This window comes from Choloepus didactylus, chromosome 21, assembly GCF_015220235.1.
Source record: "Choloepus didactylus isolate mChoDid1 chromosome 21, mChoDid1.pri, whole genome shotgun sequence".
In the NCBI taxonomy this organism is placed as follows: Eukaryota; Metazoa; Chordata; class Mammalia; order Pilosa; family Megalonychidae; genus Choloepus; species Choloepus didactylus.
The window spans coordinates 31,524,399-31,547,481 of NC_051327.1; the positions used below are offsets into that span (position 1 = coordinate 31,524,399).

Below are 23,083 nucleotides of genomic sequence, written 5' to 3' on the forward strand. Positions count from 1 at the left end.
GAGAAGGTGGCGCTTACCTTCCCGAGGAGGGGCCCCCGGCGGGCGGGGCTTCCAGGCGCACGGAGCCCGCCCTTTGCCCAAGCCCGGGGAGTGGGGTTCCCGGCCTGGACTCGAACGGGAGTGGAGTGGAGGCGGTGGGACACGGGGTCTAGGCCGGATCCCCCATTCCCCCCCACCCCTAGCCCAGGGACTCCAGGGGTCGGGACAGAGGGCGGGGGCGCACCGGCCACCTTTCCCGAGCGCGCTCAGCGCCTCTCCACCCCCGGCCTGGCGCGCCCCCTGGCTGAGAGCCCTGCGTGGCTCTGCCCTGCGCTGCGCACTTGCAATCCCGCCTTGGCTGACTCCCAGGTGGGCCACCCACACACACACACAGGTGTGGTAGAGACAGGTGGGGTCTCTCTCTGCCCTGGGTAGCTAGTAAATTACACTCAGGTGGTAGCAATGCAGGTGCAATCGAGGAAAATGGGCTCCGAACAGTTGAGACTCCTCCACAGATAGTTTACCAATCTGAGCCTCAGTTTCCTTATTTGTCAAATGGGGACAACTGTCCCCATTCAGATGGGGAGATTCCTGTACATGATCCCACAAAGGGCTCAGCAAAGGGCCTCCTCTGCCATTCAGGCACAGGAAGCTCTGCTGTTTTTATTGTCATGCCATCTAAGACACAAAAGTCCTTTGGAACTTCACTAACCCCGGGCCCTGGCATCACAGAAAGCCTTCATGGCTGGACTTAACAGCTGCTTGACTCTAGTTCCAAACGGCCACATTGCACAATTCCACCACTGCACCAGTGTGTTCCTAGGTTGGATCTTGTGCCAGTGTGTCCCTGGGTTAGACCGTGGGCCAGTGGAGGAGCCTGCAGTTGGGCAGACAGTACGCTCAGTTTGACATGGAACCTGAGGGGACCCCGACAGCTGGGAGGATTCACTGCAACTCTTGGGGGGCACTGGGGGGGGGTTTGAACTCAGCTGGGAAGAGGAGCACATGGCCTCCGGGGAAGACACCAGTGGCAGCCGACAATGTGTGGCCCTGGGGGTGGGGTGTGTGGGCAAGAACCCAGGACTGGACACGCCCTTCCCTGCATGCCTATTTCTAAAGGAAGGAGCTCGGTGGGGATGTGGATTCCCACGGGGCCCTCCTGCCCCAGACCTCAGAATGCCCAAGGACGGCCAGTTGCTCTTCAAACCACCTCTTGTCCCTGCCATCAAAGGACTGAGGTTTTGGAGTGTTAACAGGGACTCTGTGGAAACCTTATTCTCCTGGGGCATCTATGGGTGGGCCTTAGGGGTCTGTGAATCCCCCTAAAGGAGCTTGCAAAGTGTGGGTCCATATGTGCATTTTACTGGGAAAGGATCTGTCACTTCCAATGGATTCACCCATTCACTGGCTCAACAGATATTTACAGACACCCTCCCACCCTCCATGTGCCTCGGTTTTACAAGGTAAATTTATGAGAAGGGGGGAACCCCCACAAAATCCAGATAAGGGTCTTTCTCCTGAATGATCTTCATCCTTGGTGTGGGAGGGGAAACATTAATTTAAAAACCCCACTCAAACTGTAAACTTTTCAAAGGGGCGTGGGGACCTAAAAATGATAAAGACCCCACAAGAGGGTTTGGTTCTGAAGTGCAACAGAATCCCCAGCCAAGTTTGTAAAATGCAGATTCCAGGGCCCTGGCTTCCTGAGGTCCTGACTAGGGAGGTCTGCAGAGGAGGAGCCCAAGAACCTGAATCTTTGACAAGTTTCCCAGCCTTGCTGTGAGAAGCCAGGAGTAAGGGATGATGCTGTCTGCAGCCCCCAGCTCTCAGGCAGTGGGGATCCCTGGGCAGAGCTTCCTGCGAAACCCACCCTGGTCATTTCCCCTCCTGGCTCCTCTCTCAGGTGCGCCCCGCCCCCAGGTGAGGAATTCCTCCCAGGGCAGGTAGGACTTAAGCAATTCCCTTCACCGGAAGTGCCCTCCCTTGGCAGCTGGCATTGGGAGCAGGTGTTGGGGATGAGCCAAGGTTCCAAGACACAGGCATTTGTGGGGCGTTCGTGCAGAAGCCTGAGCTTAACACAGCTGGCTCACCCACAGAGCCCCTCTCCCGCACCCCACATGGGCCACAGAGAGGGGCTCGGGAAGGAATCTTGCTTGTCCCTTTGCCTCTGCCCACGCTGCACCCTCCCACCCCCCAAGTCCTCACCTTTCTCCTGGATTAACCTCCCCTACAGACAGGCTCTCATGTGGGTGCTAAACTGGGTTGTGGGGTGCTCATGCAGCAGCATGGCTAACGAGGAAGCCCTGGAAACAACCTGTTACCCCTCAGGAGGGGGTTGATTAAATAACCCAGGCATGTCCACACCGGGGAAGACCTTATAGCTGAAAAAGGAGAGGCTGGTGTAGGAGGCTTGCCACGACACATAAAGTCAAATGCAAGAAGCAAAGTGTGAAAGAGTGCATAAAATGTGGTGGCAAGATGTTGAACTTGGTGGATCTGGGTGTCTGGGGTGGGGGTAGGGGTTAAGCTGAAGTTCTCTGTATGGGGTTTGTATTATTTCTGCAGCTGTCCTGTAAGTTTGAAATTATTTCAAAATTAAAAGCTTAGGGGAAGTATTGACCAAAAGGGGGAAAAGAAAGGTAACAATAAGGTCACAGTGGCTAAGAGATTTCAAATAGAGCTGAGAGGCTAACCTGGAGGTTTCTTTTATGCAAGCTCCAGCTAGATATTCCAAATGGCCACAGCATGCCAAACCCTAATCAACAGTAGCCCCAAAATACCTAGGTCCCTATCTGAGACTCTATAAAAGAATCACCACCAAGTTTATCTTCCAGAAACTTAAATCCACCAGAGTGTTCCTGTGCCAGACAAGTCCTAAAACCCAGAGGCAACAGCCTTTTTAAGAACACCAATCAGATGCAGCCCCCTTCCCCATAGTGTTGACACCCCCTTTCAATATGAACAAGTTAGGGTGGTCACTGCCCAGACACCCCTGAAGATGGAGAAAGAGATTAAGTGAGAGGAAGGGGTAGCAACAAACAAGATAGAATTTAACAAAGAATTACAAATTCTGAATCTTTATATAAATATATATATTTAGATGCTAGAGTATTAGAATAGCTAGAAGGAAATAACTGAAAAGGTGGAATTGTAACCCATAACATTCTTTGAAAGTTGCTCTATCACTAGTCATTAAATTGTACTTTGAAAGATACCAGCTTTCTGTTTATATCTTATATTTCACAATAAAGAAAGAACTATGAAACTGTAACCCATAACAGTTTTTGAAATTACCTATATAACTACTTGTTAAATTGTACCTTGAAAGTTACCACCTTTCTGTATATCTTATCTTTCACCATGAGGAAATAGCCGAAATTGTCTAACTGTGACCCATGGCATTCTTTGAAATTTGCTAACTACTTGTTAGTTTGAAAGTTTTCACTGTTATGTGTATTAAACTTCACAATTAAAAAGTGTTAAAAAAGTTTAGGGGGAAGAAAAGATAGAGCATAGGAGGCTCCTGTTTGCATTTAAAAAGAAAAAAAAGGACTCTACATGCGTGTATGTGCACTTGTACAAGCATAGACAGCTTCTGGAAGGATCCACATGAAGCTCCTAGCTATGACCCTCACCCCCTTAGAAGGGACAAGGGGAAATCTGAATTTCCATTGAACACCTTTACACTGTTTGGATTTTATTTATTTACTTTTTTTATCGTGTTTGAATTGCCTATTTTGCAGTTGCTTTAGAAATGACCCAAGCCTGGCATTACCTCTTCCCAGAACCTTTCTTGCCCTGCCTTGCTGGGAGAGCCCCCCCCACCCTGCAATGCCCCCTCCCCACACCGGGTGCCCCCTGCCAGCACAGACCGGCAGCGCCTTATGGGAACAGCCACTCTCCTACTGGACTGGGAGATGCTGGAGGATAAGGATCATCACAGATGGGAAATTAGGAAGTCAGCCTGCCCTCAAGATGCTGCTGGTCCACGAGCAGAGACAGAGACCACGAAGCCGGTGGGGGGCAGGGATGAGAGAGACCTTTCAGGGTCCCAGTGGTGGGGAGCGGGCGGGCAGCCTGCGTGGATCTGGTCGGGCCAACACGGTCAGTCATTTTGCCTGAGCCTCAGTTTTCCTCATCTGTGAAATGGGTGCCATTGTGCGTACAGCCCTTGGCATTTATCAAGGAAGGGCTCAACCAGTGGTGCAGGGGATCATATCTGTAGCTCGAGGCTGATGCTTGTGGGTGTGAGGGGTCTAGCAACTCCGGGAGCTCCAAACTGTGTCAAAACTCTGGACTTCTCCACACTTCCACACCCCCTGTCACCACACCCCCTGGGCAGGGGAAGGTCGGCCTTGGGAAGGAAAGGGACAAGGGACGCCCAGGCTAGCAGGCGTAAAGCTCAACTGCTCAGTGGTGGCAGTGGACTGGAAATATGGATGTCTCTGCTTGTTTCTTGGGCCCACCTCTGTGTCAACCAATGTAGCGTGTACCCAACATGCCTCAGCTTACCCATCCTCCCAGTTCCCCACACTGGGTGAGGCGGGCCAGCCCTCCCCGCCCAGGGTGGCCACTACCCAGCTTCATTTTCCAGAGAGGCAAAGCGAGGCTGTGCGGGGTGCAGTGACGAGCTGGGCTAGGACCCCAGCGCCCGAGCCCCCAGACCTGCACCCTCTGCTCAGGGCCGCTGGGTCCCGCTCCCGCTGACTCAGCTGGGCTCCGCCCAGGAGAGGCCCGGCAACAAGCAGATTTAGGGAGGGATGCCAGCGGCTCCTCTCGGTCCCTTCCCCCCGCGGTCTCTGACAGGGGGCTCAGAGCGGCCTGGGCTGGGTGGGGCAGGCTGTGTGCGCGCGCACGTGTGTACACATGTGAGCACGCACGCGTCTCTGGGTGGACGGAGTGGGAGATCGGTTTCTGCCCGGTGCATCCGCCTCTGGGCAGCTGAGATTTGATCGGTTCCGAAGAGCCGTCCCCTGCCAAGTGTTTCACCCCCGCCCGGCCGCGGGTGGGGCCCGGCCTGCTCCCAGGGGCTCGGGGAGCGGGGTTCGCTCCCCTGCGCGTTTGCCTAAGGGTTAACCCCTCGGCGATGGCATTTGCAGGGCAGTGCCCACTTGGTGCAGCTGGGCCAGGCTTCCATCCTCTTGACTGGCGCCCCTGTGTTCCCCCCCCACCCCCCTTTTGCCCGTCACTGTTTCCCCAGCAGCTGGAGAGGCACTCGGGGTGCCTGGTGTGAACCAGTTTGAAACCAGACAGGCAGCATTCCCCAGGCCAGGCGAGAGGGGTGTGAGGATGGGGGGATGGGGGGTGGGTGCTGTGCCTTTTGGGGTGGGATCTGCAGCCTTCTCCTCCCCGATGGAGGCTGGGCCACCCCCTGGGGACAGCCATTCTCCACCCTCCATCCATACCGCCTCCCCACCCCCTGGGGAGCGGGTAAAAATGCAACTTCCAGCCAGATCCCACCACCCCAGATATGGCATGGGGGGTCTTGGAGGGACCCAGGCATCTGCATTTTTAATAAACACGTGCCCTGTGAGATGCTGTAGCAGGTGGTCCCAGTGTCACCCTGAGAAACCCCCCCATGGACCAAGATGCAGGACAGACACAGAGCCTGTCTGAACACAGCCAGGGTGAGTCCCAGCTCCTCCAGGCACCCAACTGCGTGACCTCGGGCAGGCGGCTTAACCTCTCTGAGCCTCTATTTCCCCATCTGTAAAATGGGGCAAGCCAGCGAGCTGTCATGAGTGCAGAGGCCGGCCATGGAGATCCCTTCCTCCCCCGCCCCAAGGGCACGCGAGGGGGCTAACCCCACTTCACCCTGTGTTTTGTAACATTTATTTACTTTTTTCACAGGACAATGTGAGGAATGGAAAATCTTCGTGGGCCTCCAGCTCAGATGGGCTGACTCACACTCGCCCCGGGCAGGGGGCCCCCATGAGTTCCCCACGGTCCTCCTGGGGCCAGCGGGGAGGCCAGGCTCTGGCAGCAGGGACAGGAGAGGGGCCTGAGTCATCCCCCGAGAATGTGCCGCAGGTTCCCGCCCGCCCCCGCCCCTGGCAGGCTGCCCCCCTCCAGCCCTGCCCTGGGGGCCCATGCCTGGAGGAGCCCCTGCCAGCCCCCCAGGTGCAGGTGTGCGGGGCCGCGGCCACGTCTGTTGTCAAAACACCCAGCTCCGTGCTATGGCTGGATAGTGGCCCCCAGGGTCCCCAGGGTCCCCTGCTCCCAGGACCAGCCGAGGCATCAGCTGTGCCACCCCATCAGCCCGGCTCCCCGACGCAGGCCTCCGGGGCTGCAGACACCTCACCTCATCTCAAACCCTGGGCCGCTTTCCGGCACATCTGCCACCCATCACTGGACACCTCATTTCAAGCCTGACCCGGCCTCTCCCTCCAGGTCTCAGGGGCCATCCCGGAGGAGGTGGCACTGTCAGGGCAGAGGGAGGAGCTGGTGGGGCCAGGCCAGCTCTGCCAGGCCCAGGATCCCTGCAGGACGGGCTGCCCAGCCCCACCCCAAGCCCCGTCCTCCCCTCCGTGCCCGCTCCCACTTCCTCCCTGCCCCACCTGCTCCCAGGGCCCTGCCAGGGCTCCCACTGCCCCGACCAGTGGGGCCGCATTTCTGGGGCCAGTGTCTGGGGTGTGCCCCGACCCTGGGGAGTGCCTGGGTCAGGAGTTTGGGCCCCAAGTGATGGATGGGCCACACCACATGGGCAGAACGCAAGTCAGGTCCCGGCTCCCCCGTTTGCTGTCTGTGTTACAAGGTCTTCACCGCTGTGAGCCTCAGTTTCCCCATCTGTAAAACGGGGAAACCCTGGCATCTGCCCCAAAGGGTCTTGAAAGGACTCTGTGAAGTAAGACAGGCAATAATGACAAATGGTAACCTTTTTTGAGTGCTTTACTCTGTGCCAAGCACCATTTTTTCTCAGCTTTTCTGCAGTGTAATGGACAGTCAACCAAGCGCACACATTTAAAGTGTACAATCTGATGAGTTTCGACATGAGTGCACAACCATGAAGACATCAAGATGATGAAGTGAGGTTCTTTCTCACCCCCATTTTTCAGAGGAGGAAACTGAGCTCCGAGACTTTAAATGCCTGCCCCAGGTGGTCAGTGGGGCAGTCAGGATTAAAAACCCCTGCCCTCTGAGCTAGAGCCCCGTCCCCACCACCTCTGCCAGCAATCAGCAGGGCGCGTGGCACAGAGCAGGGGCTCGAAGTCAATGTGGAATGAATGAATGAATGAGTGAGTGAGTAAGGGAAGGTTCTGAGTCAGAAATATGGTAGAAGGGAAGGAGTCCCTCCTACACATTCATTCAGCCAATGGTTGAGCACTTACCGTATACCCAGCAGCAAGCAAGACACACCCCACATTTAAGGGGCTCCTGTCTGGGAAGTGGTGGATAGAAAACCAGACAGACAGCCACATATAAAAAAAATTGGGAGAGGTCTTTAAATTATGAAGCCACCCTGGGATGGAGTGACAGGCAGCAGTGGGAAGGTGGCGTCTGCACATCTGACAAGGGGGAACCCGGCGGGCAGAAGGGAAGAAAAGGAAGTTTCCCACCATTAGGTGTAACTGTTGTCCCTGCGTCTCCAGAGAGCCCCCTCCTGCCTGCCGCTGTCTGGGTTTGCCCAGCCCCTTTGTCCACTCTCTCTGCTGGACTCAGACATTCCTGCCCGGGACTGGGCGGCCAAGCCGTCATTGGCTGCCCTTCCAGGCCATTCTCTGACCACAGACTCAGGCTTAATCCCCGCCCTGGCCCCATCCTCAGGGACGGATGAGGCAGAGCCAGTTCTGGACAAACATCCCCTCCTCCCAGCCCTGCTCCACCCTGACCCCCGGCCCAGTCTGTCCTGCCCCTCACCCCCACTGCCGAAAACTCCAGCCTCTGCTGCTCTGGGGAAGACCCCAAGCAGTGCTAGGCAAAAGAACCTTCTGCGAGGATGGATATGTAAATGTTCTACACATTTGGTAGCTACTGAGTGTTTAAAATGGGGCTAGTGCCACCGAGGAACTGAAGTGTCAATTGTATTTAATTTTTTTTTTAATTCAGTTTTATTGAGGTATATTTACATACCATACAATCATCCACAGTGTACAATCAATTGTTTCACACTACCATCATATAGTTTTGCATTCATCACCACAATCAATTTTTGAACATTTCATTACTCAAAAGAAAACAAATTTTAATTAAGAACAAAAATAAAAGTTAAAAAAGAAGACCTAAAACATCCCATTCCCCTATCCATCCCTATAATTCATTTAGTTTTTGTCCCCATTTTTCTACTCATCTGTCCATACACTGGACAAAGGAAGTGTGAACCATGAGGTTTTCACAATCACACTATATAGTTACACAATTGTCTTCAAGAATGAAGGCTACTGGGTTGCATTTTGACAGTGTCAGGCATTTTCTTCTAGCTATTCCAATACACTAAAAACTACAAAGGGATATCTATATAGCGCATAAGAATGCCCTCCAGTGTGACCTCTCGACTCCATTTGAAATCTCCCAGCCACTGAAACTTTATTTTGTTTCATTTCTCTTCCACCTTTTGGTCAAGAAGATTTTCTCAATCCCAGGCTCATCCCCAGGAGTCATGTCCCACGTTGCCAGGGAGATTTACACCCCTGGGAGTTAGGTCCCATGTAGGGGGGAGGGCAGTGAGTTCACCTGCTGAGTTGGCTTAGCTAGAGAAAGAGGCCACATCTGAGCAACAAAAGAGGTTCTCTGGGGGTAACACTTAGGCACAATTTTAGGTAGGCTTAGCCTCTCTTATGCAGTCACAAGCTTCATAAGGGCAAGTCCCAAGATAGAGGGCTCAGCCTTTTAAATTGGTAGTCCCCAATGCTTATGAGAATATCAGGAATTCCCCATGTGGGGAAGTTTAATATTTCCACTTTCCCCCATTTCCTTGGGGGTAGGGGGAGGAGGGGGCTGCAAGTGCATTTTTATTCTCTGCCAAAATTACTTTGGGATGTATCAGGATTTGTATTTCATTTTAATTAATTTAAATTTAAACAGCCTCATGTGGCTGGCAGCTGTCACGCTGGGCAGCTCCAGAATCAGCCTGGACGTGGGTCTGGAGGGGAACTGGAGGCCAGCGGCAGCCAGAGACCCGGCCTCTCCCCTGGCTGGGCAGCTCTGAGGGGCTGGGGCGGAGGTGACTGGGGCCTCAGGGATGGAAGGATGGGCTCATCCGGGCTTCCCCTTCTCCCCTTTCCTGGGAGCTCCGTTTCCCAGCAGAAAGCATCCTGCCTCCTCTCCTGCACACGCAGCACAGCACCGCATGGAGAGCAGGTGCAGAGCGGGGCTCACTCATCCTCTGCTGCCAACCCCAGTGTCCGTCCACCTCCATCCCTCTCCCCGTTTACTGCAGGAGCCTCCTCCCGGGTCCCTGCTCCCACCCTGGGCTGCTGCAGTTTATCCCAACATGGCAGCCAGAGAGCCAAAGCCGAAGCCAGCAGACCTTCCCCTGCCCCGTCTCCCCCGGCACCTCCTGTTTGCCTCAACATCAGAGGCCCACGACACCCTGTCCCCCTGCAGCCTCTCTGAGCTCATCCCGTCCCCTCCTCTAGCTCATCCACCCCAGACCCACAGACCACCTCCTGTTCCTGGAACCTGCCAGGCCCACTGCTGCCCCGGGGCCTTTGCACGGGCTGCTCCCTCGGTGCTGGGTCCTGCGTGGGTCCCCTGCTCTTCCTCCAGTCTGTGCTGCTCTCGTCACCTCCTCCATGAGGCCCCCCCATCTTCTATGCAACCCCTCCCCCCATCGTAACTCAGTACACTCTAACACACAGCAGCGTTTCCTTATTTATTACTTGCATTGTCTGTCTTTTCTCTGGAGTGTAAACTCCCTGAGGGCAGGGCTTTGTCCTTTTTTTTGTTCACTACAGTATCCATGGTGCTCAGGACGCCGCCTGGCCCTTAGATGACACCAAGTAATTTCACACTGAATGACCGCATGGTGCCACGGTGCCCCAGGGGCGGCCGGCCGGAAGCAGTGGACCCTCCTCTCCTTCACCTGCAGGGACTGTTGGCTCAGGCGCTCACCAAGGAGGAGGCCTGGGGTGACCAGGGTGGAGTAAGGCCCAGAACTGTCCCCCAAACCTACTCGGCACAGGCTCCCAGCTCCTCCAAAGGACCCTGAGGGGCTGTGAGGAGGGGGCCCCAGTACGGGCTGAGCTTCCGCTCCCCAGCAGCCCTCGGCCCCCAAACTATGGGGCATCTCGGTGTGCACCCAGGTCCCCCTCGCACGGAGACGCCCCCTCCCCAGCGGCTGGCAGCGTCCTTGCCGAGGCTCCCGGCAGTGTCCCTCCCAAGGACCATCTCGGTCAGTGCTGGTCAGTGCCTGTCATGGAGGGACTACAAGGGCCTGGGTGGGCCCTGGCCTGAGATCAGGCCGCTGCAGGGCCCCAGCTCCCGCGACCCTGTGACCCAGCTGAGGCCTCTGTCCAGCCTTTCCCTCCACCTGGCCTCCCTGCTGCCCGCCACCCCCTTCTGGCCTTCCCCCTTCCTGACCCACCTCCCTGGCTTCTCCTCTCCCCAGCCTCCTTCCTACCCAGCCTCCCCCCGGCCTGGCCTCTCCCCTCTCTCCTGTGGGTGCTGTGCACCCCCTGTAAACCTGCTTGCAGAGCTCCGCTCCAAGCCTTTTTCCCGAGCACCTGACCCAGGATGGGGTTTGGAGTCTCACCTGATCTGCCGGGAGGGCGATAACAGTGGGTGCTCCCTCAGCCCACGTGGTCCTGCCCGGGTCCCCCAGGATGCAGAGCTTGGGGTGCAGCAGGGCCCAGGCAGAGAGAACAGGGAAGGAGGCACAGCAGCCCGGGGCTGCTGTGGAAGGTGGCACCGCTGTGAGTGGCCTCAGCTTAGCTAATCACATCTCCAAATAAAGGCCACACTCATAGAAACAGGGGTTGGGACTTGAATGTATCTTTTGGGGACCCAGCCCTGCCGACCCCTTGACTTCAGCCCAGGGAAACTGATTTTGGACTCCCTACCTACAGATCTGTAAGAAAATAAATGTGCATTGTTTTAAGCCATTAAGCTGTGATCATTTGTTACAGTGACAACAGAAAACTAGCACCGGGGATTCTGTCCTCCCCGCCATCAAGGTCCCTTGGGTGCTGAGGCCCAAGGAAGGTCAGGGACAAGGGTGGGGGGTGCAGGGCCTGGATCACGAGCTAGGGAGGGGCGCGGGGCTCTCCCTCACCCCCCAGCCCCTCCTTGCCCAGGTTCCCGGGAGTCTGCTCTAACTAGGAGAATCGTCTGGTATATGAATTGTATCTCAATAAAGCTGTCATTTAGAAACAGAGCTCTCACCTCCCTACCTGCAGCCCAGCACCTCCTGTACCCTGAGGTCTCCCAGGAGGCAGTGTCTCCCTCCGAGCTGATGTAATAGCATAAAGATTCATGCTCTGTCCTCTGGTCAGGCCCAGGCAGCGACCGTCCCCCCATGATCCCCACCAGCCCTCAGGACAGCCCGTTACCCCATTTAAAGGAGGGGACGCTGCAGCTCTGCCAAGCCTGTGGCCACACAGCTGGAAGGTGGCCAGGTCAGCCTCACTCCAGCACCCGCCTGCTCACCACTCTGCATCCCCGGCCCCCCACCCCCAGCGCTGCGCTGATCCCCCCAGCCCCCTCCCTCCACTCCTGCTCTCCGCACCGAGAGCCCCTCGGTTGCAGGACCACTTTCCAGTCACCTGTGGGCCCCGCCTCCAGGTGCAACACCTGTGGAGCCCTGACGTGTTTGTGGAATTGGCTGGACTTGGGAGCCAGGCTGGGGGTGGAGGGTGGGTGGCCCCTGGGGACAGGCGCCCCCAGACTTGAACTCTGCCCAGCAAGGCCACCCCCAGTGACCAGGATGGCCGTAGAGAGCTGAGCAGTTTACAAGCAGCACACCTGGACTTGCTGTCCCTGCCGTTGACCCCATGGCCCTCATGCTCCCCAAATCCAGGAGGCCTCTGAGCTCCACTCAGAGAAGTGGGGGAAGGAAAAGGCCTTAGAGGTGGCCTCAGGAGAAGCTGAACGCCATCCAGGAAGTGGACTGCGGGTGCCAGGGGCTGGGAGGGCCTGCTAGTGGGGACAGGGCTTCCTTTCGGCACGATGTTCCTTCTGGAACTAGATAGAGGTGATGGTTGCACGACATCATGAATGTACTAAATGCCACTGAACTGTTCACTTTAAAATGGTTAAAATGGTAAACTTCATATCATGTGTATTTGAACACAATTTAAAAAATAATTGAGACATCATCCTGCCTGCCCTGCTCTCTCCAGCTTCAGTTCCATCCCAGGACCCTTATGCATTCCAGGTCCCAAATCTAGGGCCTCTGGTTCCCCCACAAATGTCTGGACACCAGTGGTCCCAAGGCTCAGGATTCTGGATCCTCTCACTCCCAACCCTCTTTCTCCTCCCATCTGTTCTTGGTGTCACACTGAGCTATCAAATTGGGGACATTTTCCTTCAGGATGCCTTTCAGGGACAATTGCATTTGGGTTGGGTCCATTGTTGTAGTCAGATAAATGCATTGCTAATGGTTGAATTACCTGTATTAGTGGCCCACATGTGGGAAAGATATTCAGGGATGTGGGGTGGTTTCTGGGATCCTCAAGACCTACATCCTCACAAAGCAGTTTTGACTGGGTCCTTCCAGTCGGGCAGGTAGGAAGCAGTGGGCAGAGGCTGCAGGTCCTGCTCCTCAGGACTGATTTCAAGTCCCCACTGTTCCCATCTGGGCCCAGGGTGCCTGGATACTTTGCAGCTCAGCCTGGGGATTCACACCTTCTGGGCCCTTCAGCTGCAGCCCTGGACAAAGAAAGCATCGGAGAACCAGAGAGTCCTGGGTTTGAGTTCCAGAGCTAACCCCTACTAGCAGTGTGACCTTGAGCAAGTTACTTAACCTCTCTGAGCCTCAGTTTCTTCATCTCCAAAAGGGATAATAACAGTCCCTACCTCATAGGACTCTACAATTAGCCACACAGTCAGCATGATCTTGGCCAAGTTACTCAACCTCTGTGAAATGAGGATTAAAATAGTTTCGAGCCCATCAGGGTGGTTTTGAGGATTAGAGATGTGATGTTTGCTAAGCCTGCAGGACAGGTACCTGGTGCAGTCCTAGACAGTGGAGAATTTAGCAAGAGGACAGCATTCAACAGGTAGCACAGGACAGGTGGCAGGTGAGTGTCACACCCCTGGGGCTGGAGGAAGAGGGAATGACATTCTCATGCCCCCTGGGCCCCCGTCTTCCACTCTGGGCTCTCTGTACCCAGCCCGCTGGGGTCCTCTTTCTCCCACCCACAGGCACGTCCTCTCAAGGTTATGTGTGTCTGTGGGGGGGTGGCAGGAGAGGGGCTGATGGTAGCCAGGAAAACTGGAGCCTGCACTCTAGCTGCCCCCAGCCGCTGGCAGTCTCAGGGCCTCTCACTGCTCCTCTTGGCGCCCCTCAGCAAGTGCTGACCCCTCTCGCCCCATCTCCTGCACCCTCTTCTGCTCTCCCCAGCTGTCACCCTCTGTGGCCCGCGTGGGGAGTGGGCGGGGCAGCCAAGCAGATTCTGCCTGGGTGGTGGTAATGGGGGAGTGATGGGGAGTGAGGAGCAGCCAGACGCCCCCGTCCCCGAGGAGCTGAGACTTAGGAGCCCACCCTACTCCTCCCCAGCATCCTGGGATCCCCAGGGGCTTGGAGAAGCCTCCAAGATTGGCCAGCCAGTATTTTCCCAGGCCTGTCTGCTTACAAGAACTGCTTGGAGAGCTTGTTAAAAATTCAGAGTCCCAGGCTCCTTTGGGTGGGAACCTGCATTTTAACGTGCACCCTCAGGGTGTCCTAAAGCCTGGAAAGTTTGGGACAGACTGCTCCAGCCCCAGCCTCCCAGCTGTAAACCTTGGCTTCTGAGCTGGAAATAACAATGAACGCTGTTAATGATTAGTGCGTGTCAGACACTGACGTCCAGGCGGAGGACGAGTAGTTCCCATAAGTCCAGGACCGGGTGAAAAATTCCTGGAACCCCAATTCCATCCCCAGTTCCCCGTTCTGGAGACAGCCGTGGACTGTTATTTGCTGCCACCTTGTGGCAAGAAGTGGAACTTCGAGCCCTATTTCCATCCTTGATGGCATTAGGAAAACACGTAGAACACGGTTCCTGGACCCCAGCCGACATGGGGGCAGACGAATAAGACAGACACGGTCCCTACCCTCATGGAGCCTACCGTCTCCGGGGAGACACAATGACCCACAAACAATTGATTAATTATAACGATTATACAGTGTGATACACCCCAGGAAGCAAACAAACAGGAGCTGGTTCTCCCAGGATGCAGTGATGCATTTCCTAACCGGAGTGTTATCTCCCTGCCCAGCTCTCCACCCTGCAGGACCGTGGGTCACACGAGGGCAGGCACATCTGGTCGGACTCACCCATGTATCCCAGTGCCTGGCACGTGGCAGGCGCTCAGTCAATGCTGAGAGAATAAGTACGAGGTAGTCCGCCGGCTCTTCCAGGTCCCAGCAGATGGGGAGCAGGAAGGGAAGTCTCATGGGAGGGAGGCAGGCCCGTAGCAGGCGCTCTGTAAACACGCGCAGCAGGAATGAATGACTGCACGGGCGGGGCTTGGCGTGGCAGCGGGACCGGCGCTGGGGCGTGGCCAGGTGAGTAGCGCGGCTCAGTGGCCAGGCGGAGGGGCTTGAGAGCGAGGCTGATCCAATCAGGGAAGGGGCTGCAGGTAAGCTGCATTAGGAGGGCGCAGACCGGTCAGGGCACAGGGTCCGCCCGGGCCACGGCTAAACTGGACTGGAGCCTTGGGGCGGGGTCTTCCCTTGGCTGGGTACCTCAGAGGAGCGACCAGAAGGGGGCGCAGGGCCAGGCTTGGAGGCGGGAGGGAGGTGGTGCCTGAAGGATGGCCAATCAGGAGGAAGGGTAGAGATGGGGGCGAAGCCAACCAAAGGATTTGGCGAGCGGAGGGCGGGGCTAAAACTGAGGTGTGTCCCGACCGGGGGCGGTGCCAAGCTGGCGAGGGACCAGTCAGGGGGCAGGTTAAGCCTGGGGCGGGGCCATTGCGGGATGGCGTGGGCGGGATTGGACTGGGGCGGGGCCAGGGAGGGCCAATCAGGAGTTAGGATAAATCGGGAGAGGCGGGGTCACGGCAGGGTGGAGTAGGCGGGGTTAGACTGCGGCGGGGACTGGGTAAACTTGGGGCGGGGCCATGGCTAGGTGGTGTGGGCGGGGATAGATCGGGGCGGGGCCACAGGGTGGGACCAGTCAGGGAGCAGGATAAGTCTGGGGCGGGGCCCTGGCAGGGCGGCGTGGGCGTGGCCGGTCGGGGGCGGGGCTCGCTCCGGGACCTCCGCTGTCCCAGGTCCTGGAGCTCTCCGGCCCGGCGGGTCTCACTCCCGCCCCGCGGGCCCCATCGGGACAGCCGGGCCCCAGGGTGCACGGAGCCGGGAGCCCCAGGTCGGGCGGCTGCGTTCGGGCCTCGCCCCAGGCTTGCACTCGGGGCTGGGCGACCACAGAGGTCCCCGGCGGGCTCGCTCCCGGTGCGGGAGAGTGTCCAGGGTACTGCCCCGGGGCTGCGTCTCCGGAGACTTCAAGGGCGCGGGTGAGCACGGCTGGGGGGAGCCTGTGCATGCATGGGTGTGTGCGTGTTACGTGTGTGTGCATGTATGCATGCACGTGTGCGAACCGTCTGTGCGCACCAGGGCAACTGTGTGTGCGTGGAGTTGGGCAGGTGCGTGTGCTAGGGACGCTGAGTGTGTGTGCACAAAGTTGTGGGCGTGTGCAAGGGCGGTCCCGCGTGGGAGGGGAGTCGTGTGTGAGTGCGTGTGTGTGACAGAGTGCATGAGATTTGGTGAAGGCTGTGTGTGTATGTCAGGGTGTCCTGGAGGAAAACGGAAGGGCAGGTGCGAGGGTCTTCGGGGCTAGAGGCTCAGGAGGTCTGTGGCCGGCTGTGGGGCGCATGCGCGAAGTGAATTGCTGTGTGTGTTCACGTGGATGCTTCTGGGGGCCCTCAGAATGAAGAGGTGGGTGAGGGGGAAGGTTTGGGGGTGCTGACTGTTCTTGGAGGGGAGAGTGGTCTGAGGCCGTGGGGCACACACAGGCAGGGGTTTGGGGCCTGGCTGGGAGTGCTTTGGGGATCATATCCCGGCTCACTTTGAGGACTGGAGAGATGTGTGGGTGGGGCCAGAGGGGCTCCGCCCCATGCACCTGAGAAGCAGACAATCTCCCTGCTTCACTTGAGGGAGCTGCCACCTCACGTCGCCCCCTCGCCCCAGGTTCTGTGTGCTCACCCCGCGCCTGGTGGCTCCACTGGGGCTCCCGCAAGAACATGGTGCAGAAGTACCAGTCTCCCGTCCGCGTCTACAAGTACCCATTCGAGCTGGTCATGGCGGTGAGTGACCCCTGATTCTCGGGCCCCTCAGGTGATGGCTGGAGGGATGCAGGAATTCAGTTGTGGTGGGAAGGAGAGGGGGCCCCTAAGACCCCCAAATCAGAGGGAATTCTTGAACCTGTGTCAGCCATACCACACCTCTCAGCTGACCTGGTGGTTCAAATTTCTAACCAGTGACCCCTCCACCTGGCTTTCCCTCCCGTCTTCCACCAGAGCTTCCTGGATCCTTGCCCGGAGACCACCACACAAGTCCTTTCTTTCTTCCCCTCATCAAAGCTTTCCTGTTCTCTCACCTCAGACTCCCTGGCAGAAAACAAGGATATCAGGGCCCAAGCCACAGCTGTCATTTTGTGTAATGATAATAATAATAGTAAATATAATGATGATGCTGATGTTAGCAACCATTTATTGAGTGTTTACACTGCTAAGTCTTTCCATATGTTGTTTCATTTAATTCCCAATAGCTCTCATTATTCCCATTTTGCCACCACTCAACTGAAAGGTGAAGTGACGGCTCCAGGTTCCGAGGCTAGGGTGAGATGGAGCTGTGGCTCAGATCCATGCAGAGGGGTTCCAGAGCCCTGATTTCAACTGTGACTTCCATGAGGGGGCTCCTTCCACTCGCAGACCCCCGCCCCTCCCCTTCCAGGTTGCTGACGTCAGGAGCAGAGGGCAGTAGAGAGGGAGTGAGTGGGCAGGCAGGGTCGGGACACCTGACATCTTGGCAGGGCTGTCTTGCTTGCAGATGTGAGTCCTGGTGGATGGGGTCTGAGACCCCCCCAACCTGCAAGTTGCTGCTTCTCGAGGTCCCAGGCTGCTCCTGAGACGTGGGGGGCTGACCAGGCTCTGGGTGGCCCCAAGTATAGGCACTGACTGCACCTCAGGGTGATTTGAAAACAAATCAATATGGTGAGTCGTTTTCAGAGTAGACTCTCAGTGTCGACACAACCTGCTAAGGATCACACGGTGAGTCAGTTGGGGTCTAGAACCAGCTCCTGGCTCTCGGCCTCCTGGATCAGTCATCTTTGCACTGCGGGGCAGGCTGGAAGCCAGAGAGGCCTGGGTTTCCTCCTTGGCTCCATCACGACCTCTTGGGGCTGCATTTCCCTTTGTGGTAAAATGGGGGCAATGCCACAGGTTGTAGTGAGGAGTAAAAGACAATGTGTGGGGCCTCTGGGATGCAGTAGGTGCTCACTAAATGCTGCTGCCACTGTTATGACACCATGTGGACTTGTCAGTGATTGCACTGAAAAGGTAAGAAATGCCAGAATCCAAGCCCCCCACTCCCCACCACCGCCGTTTAACCATGGCCTCCTCCTATCCAAGGGTGTTCATATCAATGTGTGTATCCTGCTTGATCTTATTCTACAAATCTACGTATATGTGTGCTTATAGTTGCATCAAGGATTTAAAAAGCATCCTGGGATCATCCTTACGCACTGTGCTCTAACACAGAGATAGTTCCATATCAAAGAGAGGCAGGGGCATCAGGCTTACAAGTGCAGGACTCATCATGCCTGGGGCCATAGTCCAGCTCCACAGTGGACAGGCTGGATGACCTTGGGCAATTCACTTAACCTCTCTGAGTCCCCACTCCATCATCTGTACAGCAGGGATCACACAGATTTGCAATCTAGGCATTGGGTTGTGGCTTCAATGAGTAAATATCTGTAAACTACTGAGTGCAGATGAGGCACTCAGTGAGTTTAAGTTTTTAGTGTGGCTTTTGTGGCTGGGGTCCGTGTGGTTTTCCTGTGTTTTTAATAGGGATGCAGTGGGGTGGGGCACCAGAGTGTGATAAAGAGACCTGGGGACGTGTGGTCAGAAGCCCTGCATCCCTGCCGCTGTTCCAGCATGCCCTGGCTGTGTGTCTTTGGAAAGTCACTGAAATTCTCTGAAATGGGGATGATTATAAGGGTGTCATAAGGATTAAAGATGGTAATGCATGTGAGTGAGTGTGTGTGTGTTTGTGTGTACACGCACGGTGCCCAGCAGGAGGCCCGGCCCACAGTAAGCAGACAATAAATTGTAGCTAAATATGAATAATTGTCCTCTGTCTACAGCTCCTGGCAGTTCACTGATTCTAAGATCCCGGGACTCATTCATTCATTCATTCACTCAGTAGAAGGGAGACACCGTGCCCACCCTTCTGGAACAGTCCAGAGATCCACAGTTCTCTGCTGTGAAGTAGAGAAACCCACATAACTACAGAATGGAAAACTCACTATTGCATGGGCTTAATAAGTATAAACTTTGTTTAGTCTGTTTAGGGTTCTCAAAAATATTCATAATCTTTGCACTTAAAAATAAAACATGCCCACTAATGCAGCACTTAAGACCATATTAATAGAATAGCTAATGTTCTCGCCTTGCCTTTATCGGAACGTTAAACATATTTTTAAGCTCCGCGCTCAGTGAACGAAGGCAGGACTCGGTTTACCCCCAGGTTGCTAACCGTCTTTGGACTCTGATGCATGGAGGCCTGTAGGTACAGTCAGAAAGAAAGATTTTCAAAATATTTATTATCTGTATCTGTGCTAATTTAAGTCCTTCATATTTTTCAAGGAACCGCAGTGACCCTGTTGCCTTATCTTCCACACAGTCCTTGTTGGCAAAATGTCCCCCATCCGCAGCGTAGCCAACAAAGCCACTTTGCTGACTGTTTACAAAACATCATTGTCCCCAAAATAGCTGCATAACTCAGCGTAAGTTGTGAGCTGGGCAGGCACAAAAGGGTTTTTCTGCACTTAAATGTCTGCTTTTGTTCCTCAGTTAAACACTTGCCCTCAGTTTGGGTTAGATGCCAGGGAAGTTTCGGATGAACTCGGCTGTTTTCCTTGCATCCGAGTCATAGGATGAGTTTGCCTTTTGTTTCTTCTGTTTAGCAAAACTGACTTGACAATCACTGTGTCTTTTGCTTCTTCAAAAGTCCACCAGAGACGAATATACAACTGAACTTGGGATCAATGATTTGTTAGTAAAACAGCTGGCTTAGGCAACCTTTCCAGACCCAGCTTTAAAAGTTTTTGGTTTTTCTTTTATCTTTCACTTTCAAAAATGTATCTAATCAAATGAAGGAGCATCTCTGTCCTTAGGTCAAATCCTTGGACATGCATTCTGCCTCCAACAGGTGGGATTCCAGGGGGATCTTGGCTTTCTTCTTTCACATTCTGTAGTATTTGATTCCAACCAATGAGCTTGTAATAACTTTGTAAACAGAGAAAAATGATTGAAACAATGGAGGCTGGAGAGGGTCCTGGGTTCCTCTGAACCTGGTCCCAGGAGGATGGGGGGCTTTGTTTGAGATCCTGAGTGTGGGATACAAAGGGGCATCTTGGACTGAGAGGTAGATGATTCAGAGTCCCGAGGCCATTCTCCATCAACCTCCAGCTCGTTGTCGTGATTCTGGGTGACATGGACGCCCTCCCCTAATGGTGGCCATTCGGTGAGTTTAAGCAGATGGCGTTTTAACTTTGCTTAATTTAACAAACACGTCCCAGGCATGGTTCTGAGCCCATTCAAAAACTAACTCCCGGGCTGCTCACGACCACTCTATGAGATGGGTTTTGTGAGTGGCCCCATTCTCTAGATGAGAAAACTGAGGCACAGAGAGGCTACACGGCGTACCCCGGGCCACCAAGCCAACATGTGGAGGGTTGGGACTGAGAGGAGGCAGTTACATTCCGGAACTTACATTCCCACCCATTAGCTCTGCTGCTTCTCGGAGCTGGTTGAGGACTGGGAGTTACTGTGATGGCAGAGCTGGGCAGAGGAAGCGGTTCCACTGGGGCAGTGACCATCGGGCCTTTTTCCAGGGCACAGACCCCTAAAAGGAACACAGAAGGGACCTGCAGTCCCTGGCCACTTGGAGGGTCACAGAGCCCGGGGGTGTTGACTGGACCCCACATGCACCCTACCCTACACCATCCCAGACACAGGTACTATTAGAGCAGCCTCATCTGTAGCAGATGAGGAAACTGAGTCTTCGAAAGGCCAAAGAAACAATCACAGATCACAGTCAGTAAATGGCAGAGCTGGAATTTGGACCCCCTGCGCCCAAGCTCATGGCCACAACACCTGCCCTGCCACTGCCCGGGGACCCCTGGGGGCCTGAAATCCCTGTGGTTTCAGATCATCACTGGTTCTGCAACCTAAAGAAGAAAGATGGCACGGCGTAGAATTTCCTACGCAATAGAAAGGGTTGTGGAGTGAAGATCATCCTCAGCAATTAAGTGTTAAAATATTTAAAGGCCTAGCCTGTTTGTATTGATAAACAGCTTGTAATTTAGCAAATGGATCATTAATAAGGAGCAGCCTTTGCAGGCAAATTCTTGCAGCCCTGGCCAAGGGCGGTTACAGTTGGAATCGTAGTTAGGGACATAGTTTTAATAAAGCAGCAGGGGCCTAATTTAAATGAGTTTAAATTAGTCCCCTGGAGCCTGTCACCTGATGCGGTTGCTAACGGATTAAAGGAAGCAATGTTTTCCACCCTGGATGGTTTACAAAGCCTTGAGCCGGCTCTGATTTGCACTGGGAGAACAGAGCTTATTCACTGCCCGGCAAAGCGGCTTCTGCTTTCAGGTGCTCCTGACATAAACTTAGGGCCTGCCTGTGTTCAGACCTCCTACAGCTGCTTACTGGGCTCCCACCATGTGCCAAGCACTGTGCTAGCTGCAGGGGCTCCAAAATAATTGCCTCCTAGCCCTTCCGGGGATGCATCAGTTTTTCTGTTAATTTGCTTTTTCATATGGGTCACTTCCATCAAAGGAAGCCCCAGGAGGGCAGGACTGGATCTGTCTTGTTTGCCTGGCTCTTCTGACTTGGTCCCTGCCGGATCTCATAGAGCTCCCACTTGCATGCATGTTGTGGGGGAGGAAGATACAGACAAGCAGCCAGCAAATACCACGTGGACTGATATGTCCCCTAGTGGGGGAAGAAAGGGGTGTGGTAGGAATAGAGAGAGGGGCCCAAGTCAGCCAGGCTGAGAGTTGTCGAGAAAGAGAGAAGCGAACGCCAAGAACTATGAGGGCAGAACTTGTCCCTTCGAAGAAATGAAAGTTAGAAAGTGTCTGGCCGGGCCGGCAAGGGCCGGTTGGAACGGACTGCAGTCATCTAGTTGAGGACTATGGGAGCCTTGGAAGGTTGTAGGTAGGGGGAGAGGCCTGATCGGGTTTTGGGTTAGGAGGATACCCCCAACCCCAGCTCCTATGGAAAGTGGACTGAAGGGAGGCTGCATCCGGAGGCTGCCAGAGTTGTCCAGGTGGGAGGCCCGGGATGCACTTCTAGGGTGCTTGGAAAGTCTAAACTGGCTCTTCCCTGCCGGTCAAGAGCCTCACACAGCACATGAATGTCACAATATTCCAGGCCGGCCTGGCGGCCTCCTTGTCCCTCTCTGAGCTGTCCGGGCACCAGGAGATCCTGGAATCCCCAGGCACGGTGCCCGTTCAGAGGAGAGAAATCCCTGCCCTGAGAAGCGAGGTTGCTGTGCTCTGACGCTGGGCACAGGTGGGCATGCAATCCTGGAGCCCGTGAGGCCGGCTGCTGGGACGGTGGGTCCTCAGAGGGGAGAGACGTGGCGCCCCACACCCAGGGAGCCTGCCTCGCTTGGGGACAGAAGCAGGAACGCATAATAACCAGGCCCGGGCTAATGTCCCCCATGCTGCAGCTGCAGGACTGGGAACCTGTTAAAAACAGGCAAACCTGTTCAAGACATCCTTACTGCCTCGTTCTCGACGATGCATTGACCAATGCCACTGTTTTGGGGGAAGATACTCAGGTGTGTCTTCACCTGTCCAATATGCACCTTCCAGAACTGCACTCTCCAAGGGTGGAGACTGCTTGGCTGTAGTCAGTCACAGGTTCCACTCTGAGCCGTGCGCCGATGTTCCCCAGCGGGTGTAGACGCCAGCCCGTTCACTCTGAGATAGGGGAGGCCTACACGGCCTGACCTGCGTGTCTAGTATCCATAGGAAGATGGTTCAACTGCCCTGTTCTTTCCCCAGTGCCTGCTCATTCATTCATTCATTCATTCAACAAATATTTGCTCGATGTCTGCCATGTCACCGTGTATAAGACACTGGTGAACAAAACAGACAAAATGATGGTTATATTGAGGCAGTAAAATAAACACAGACATAAAATCCTATTCCAAGTCATGATAAATGCCGCTGGTGGGTTCTAAACTTCCTAGGGTTGCTTGACTCTTGTCCATTTTTGGGGTCAGTTTTTTTTGAAAACAGCTATGTGCTGTCTGGCTCTGTGCTAAACTCATACACAGATTGTCTTCTTTTAATCTGCACAGCAAGGCTTAGAAAATAGGTATTGTCATTGTTATCATCATCATCATCATCCCCATTTTTTTCTGAGCAAATTGAGGCTCAGAGAGGTTACATAAAGGTCCCCTAGCTGGAAAGAGGCAGACGGGGTCCAAACCCTGTGTTTTCTGTCTCTGCCCCACTGCACCCCACTCTTGTCCCCTTTGCACCTGGGTGCCCTGGCTGCAGGATCCTTCTGACCCTTTGTGTGTGTCTTCCAGCTGGCTTTGGCTGGAATAGTGGTAGGTTTTTCAGCTACAAGGCCACCTGGCGTGGCTGCCTTTATAGATTGTGTGCCTCGGGCATCTCAAAGGGCTCTCAGGATACTGTCGCCTTCTCCTCTGCCTCCTTCCCTTCATCAGCTGGGTGTCTGATTACTCATTCAACAAGCTCCAGTGGAGCACTCCTGCCAT

General features: G+C 55.0%; 1 protein-coding gene across 4 annotated transcripts in view; it reads left to right on the forward strand.

Annotated features, from left to right (window-relative positions):
• The first annotated feature begins 15,320 nt into the window (after positions 1–15,320).
• The window catches only part of SEC14L5 (SEC14 like lipid binding 5), a 39,766-nt gene continuing 32,003 nt past the window's right edge, over positions 15,321–23,083 (forward strand). For 2 of the 4 annotated variants that reach the window (XM_037814017.1, XM_037814018.1), the window contains exons 1-2: positions 15,321–15,567; positions 16,241–16,356. In XM_037814017.1, the coding sequence (XP_037669945.1) occupies positions 16,294–16,356 (63 nt within the window). In that variant the 5' untranslated portion in view covers positions 15,321–15,567; positions 16,241–16,293. Of the gene's footprint in view, positions 15,568–15,857; positions 15,989–16,240; positions 16,357–23,083 lie in introns of those variants that run through there. The other 2 variants (XM_037814015.1, XM_037814016.1) reach the window with 2 other exon arrangements.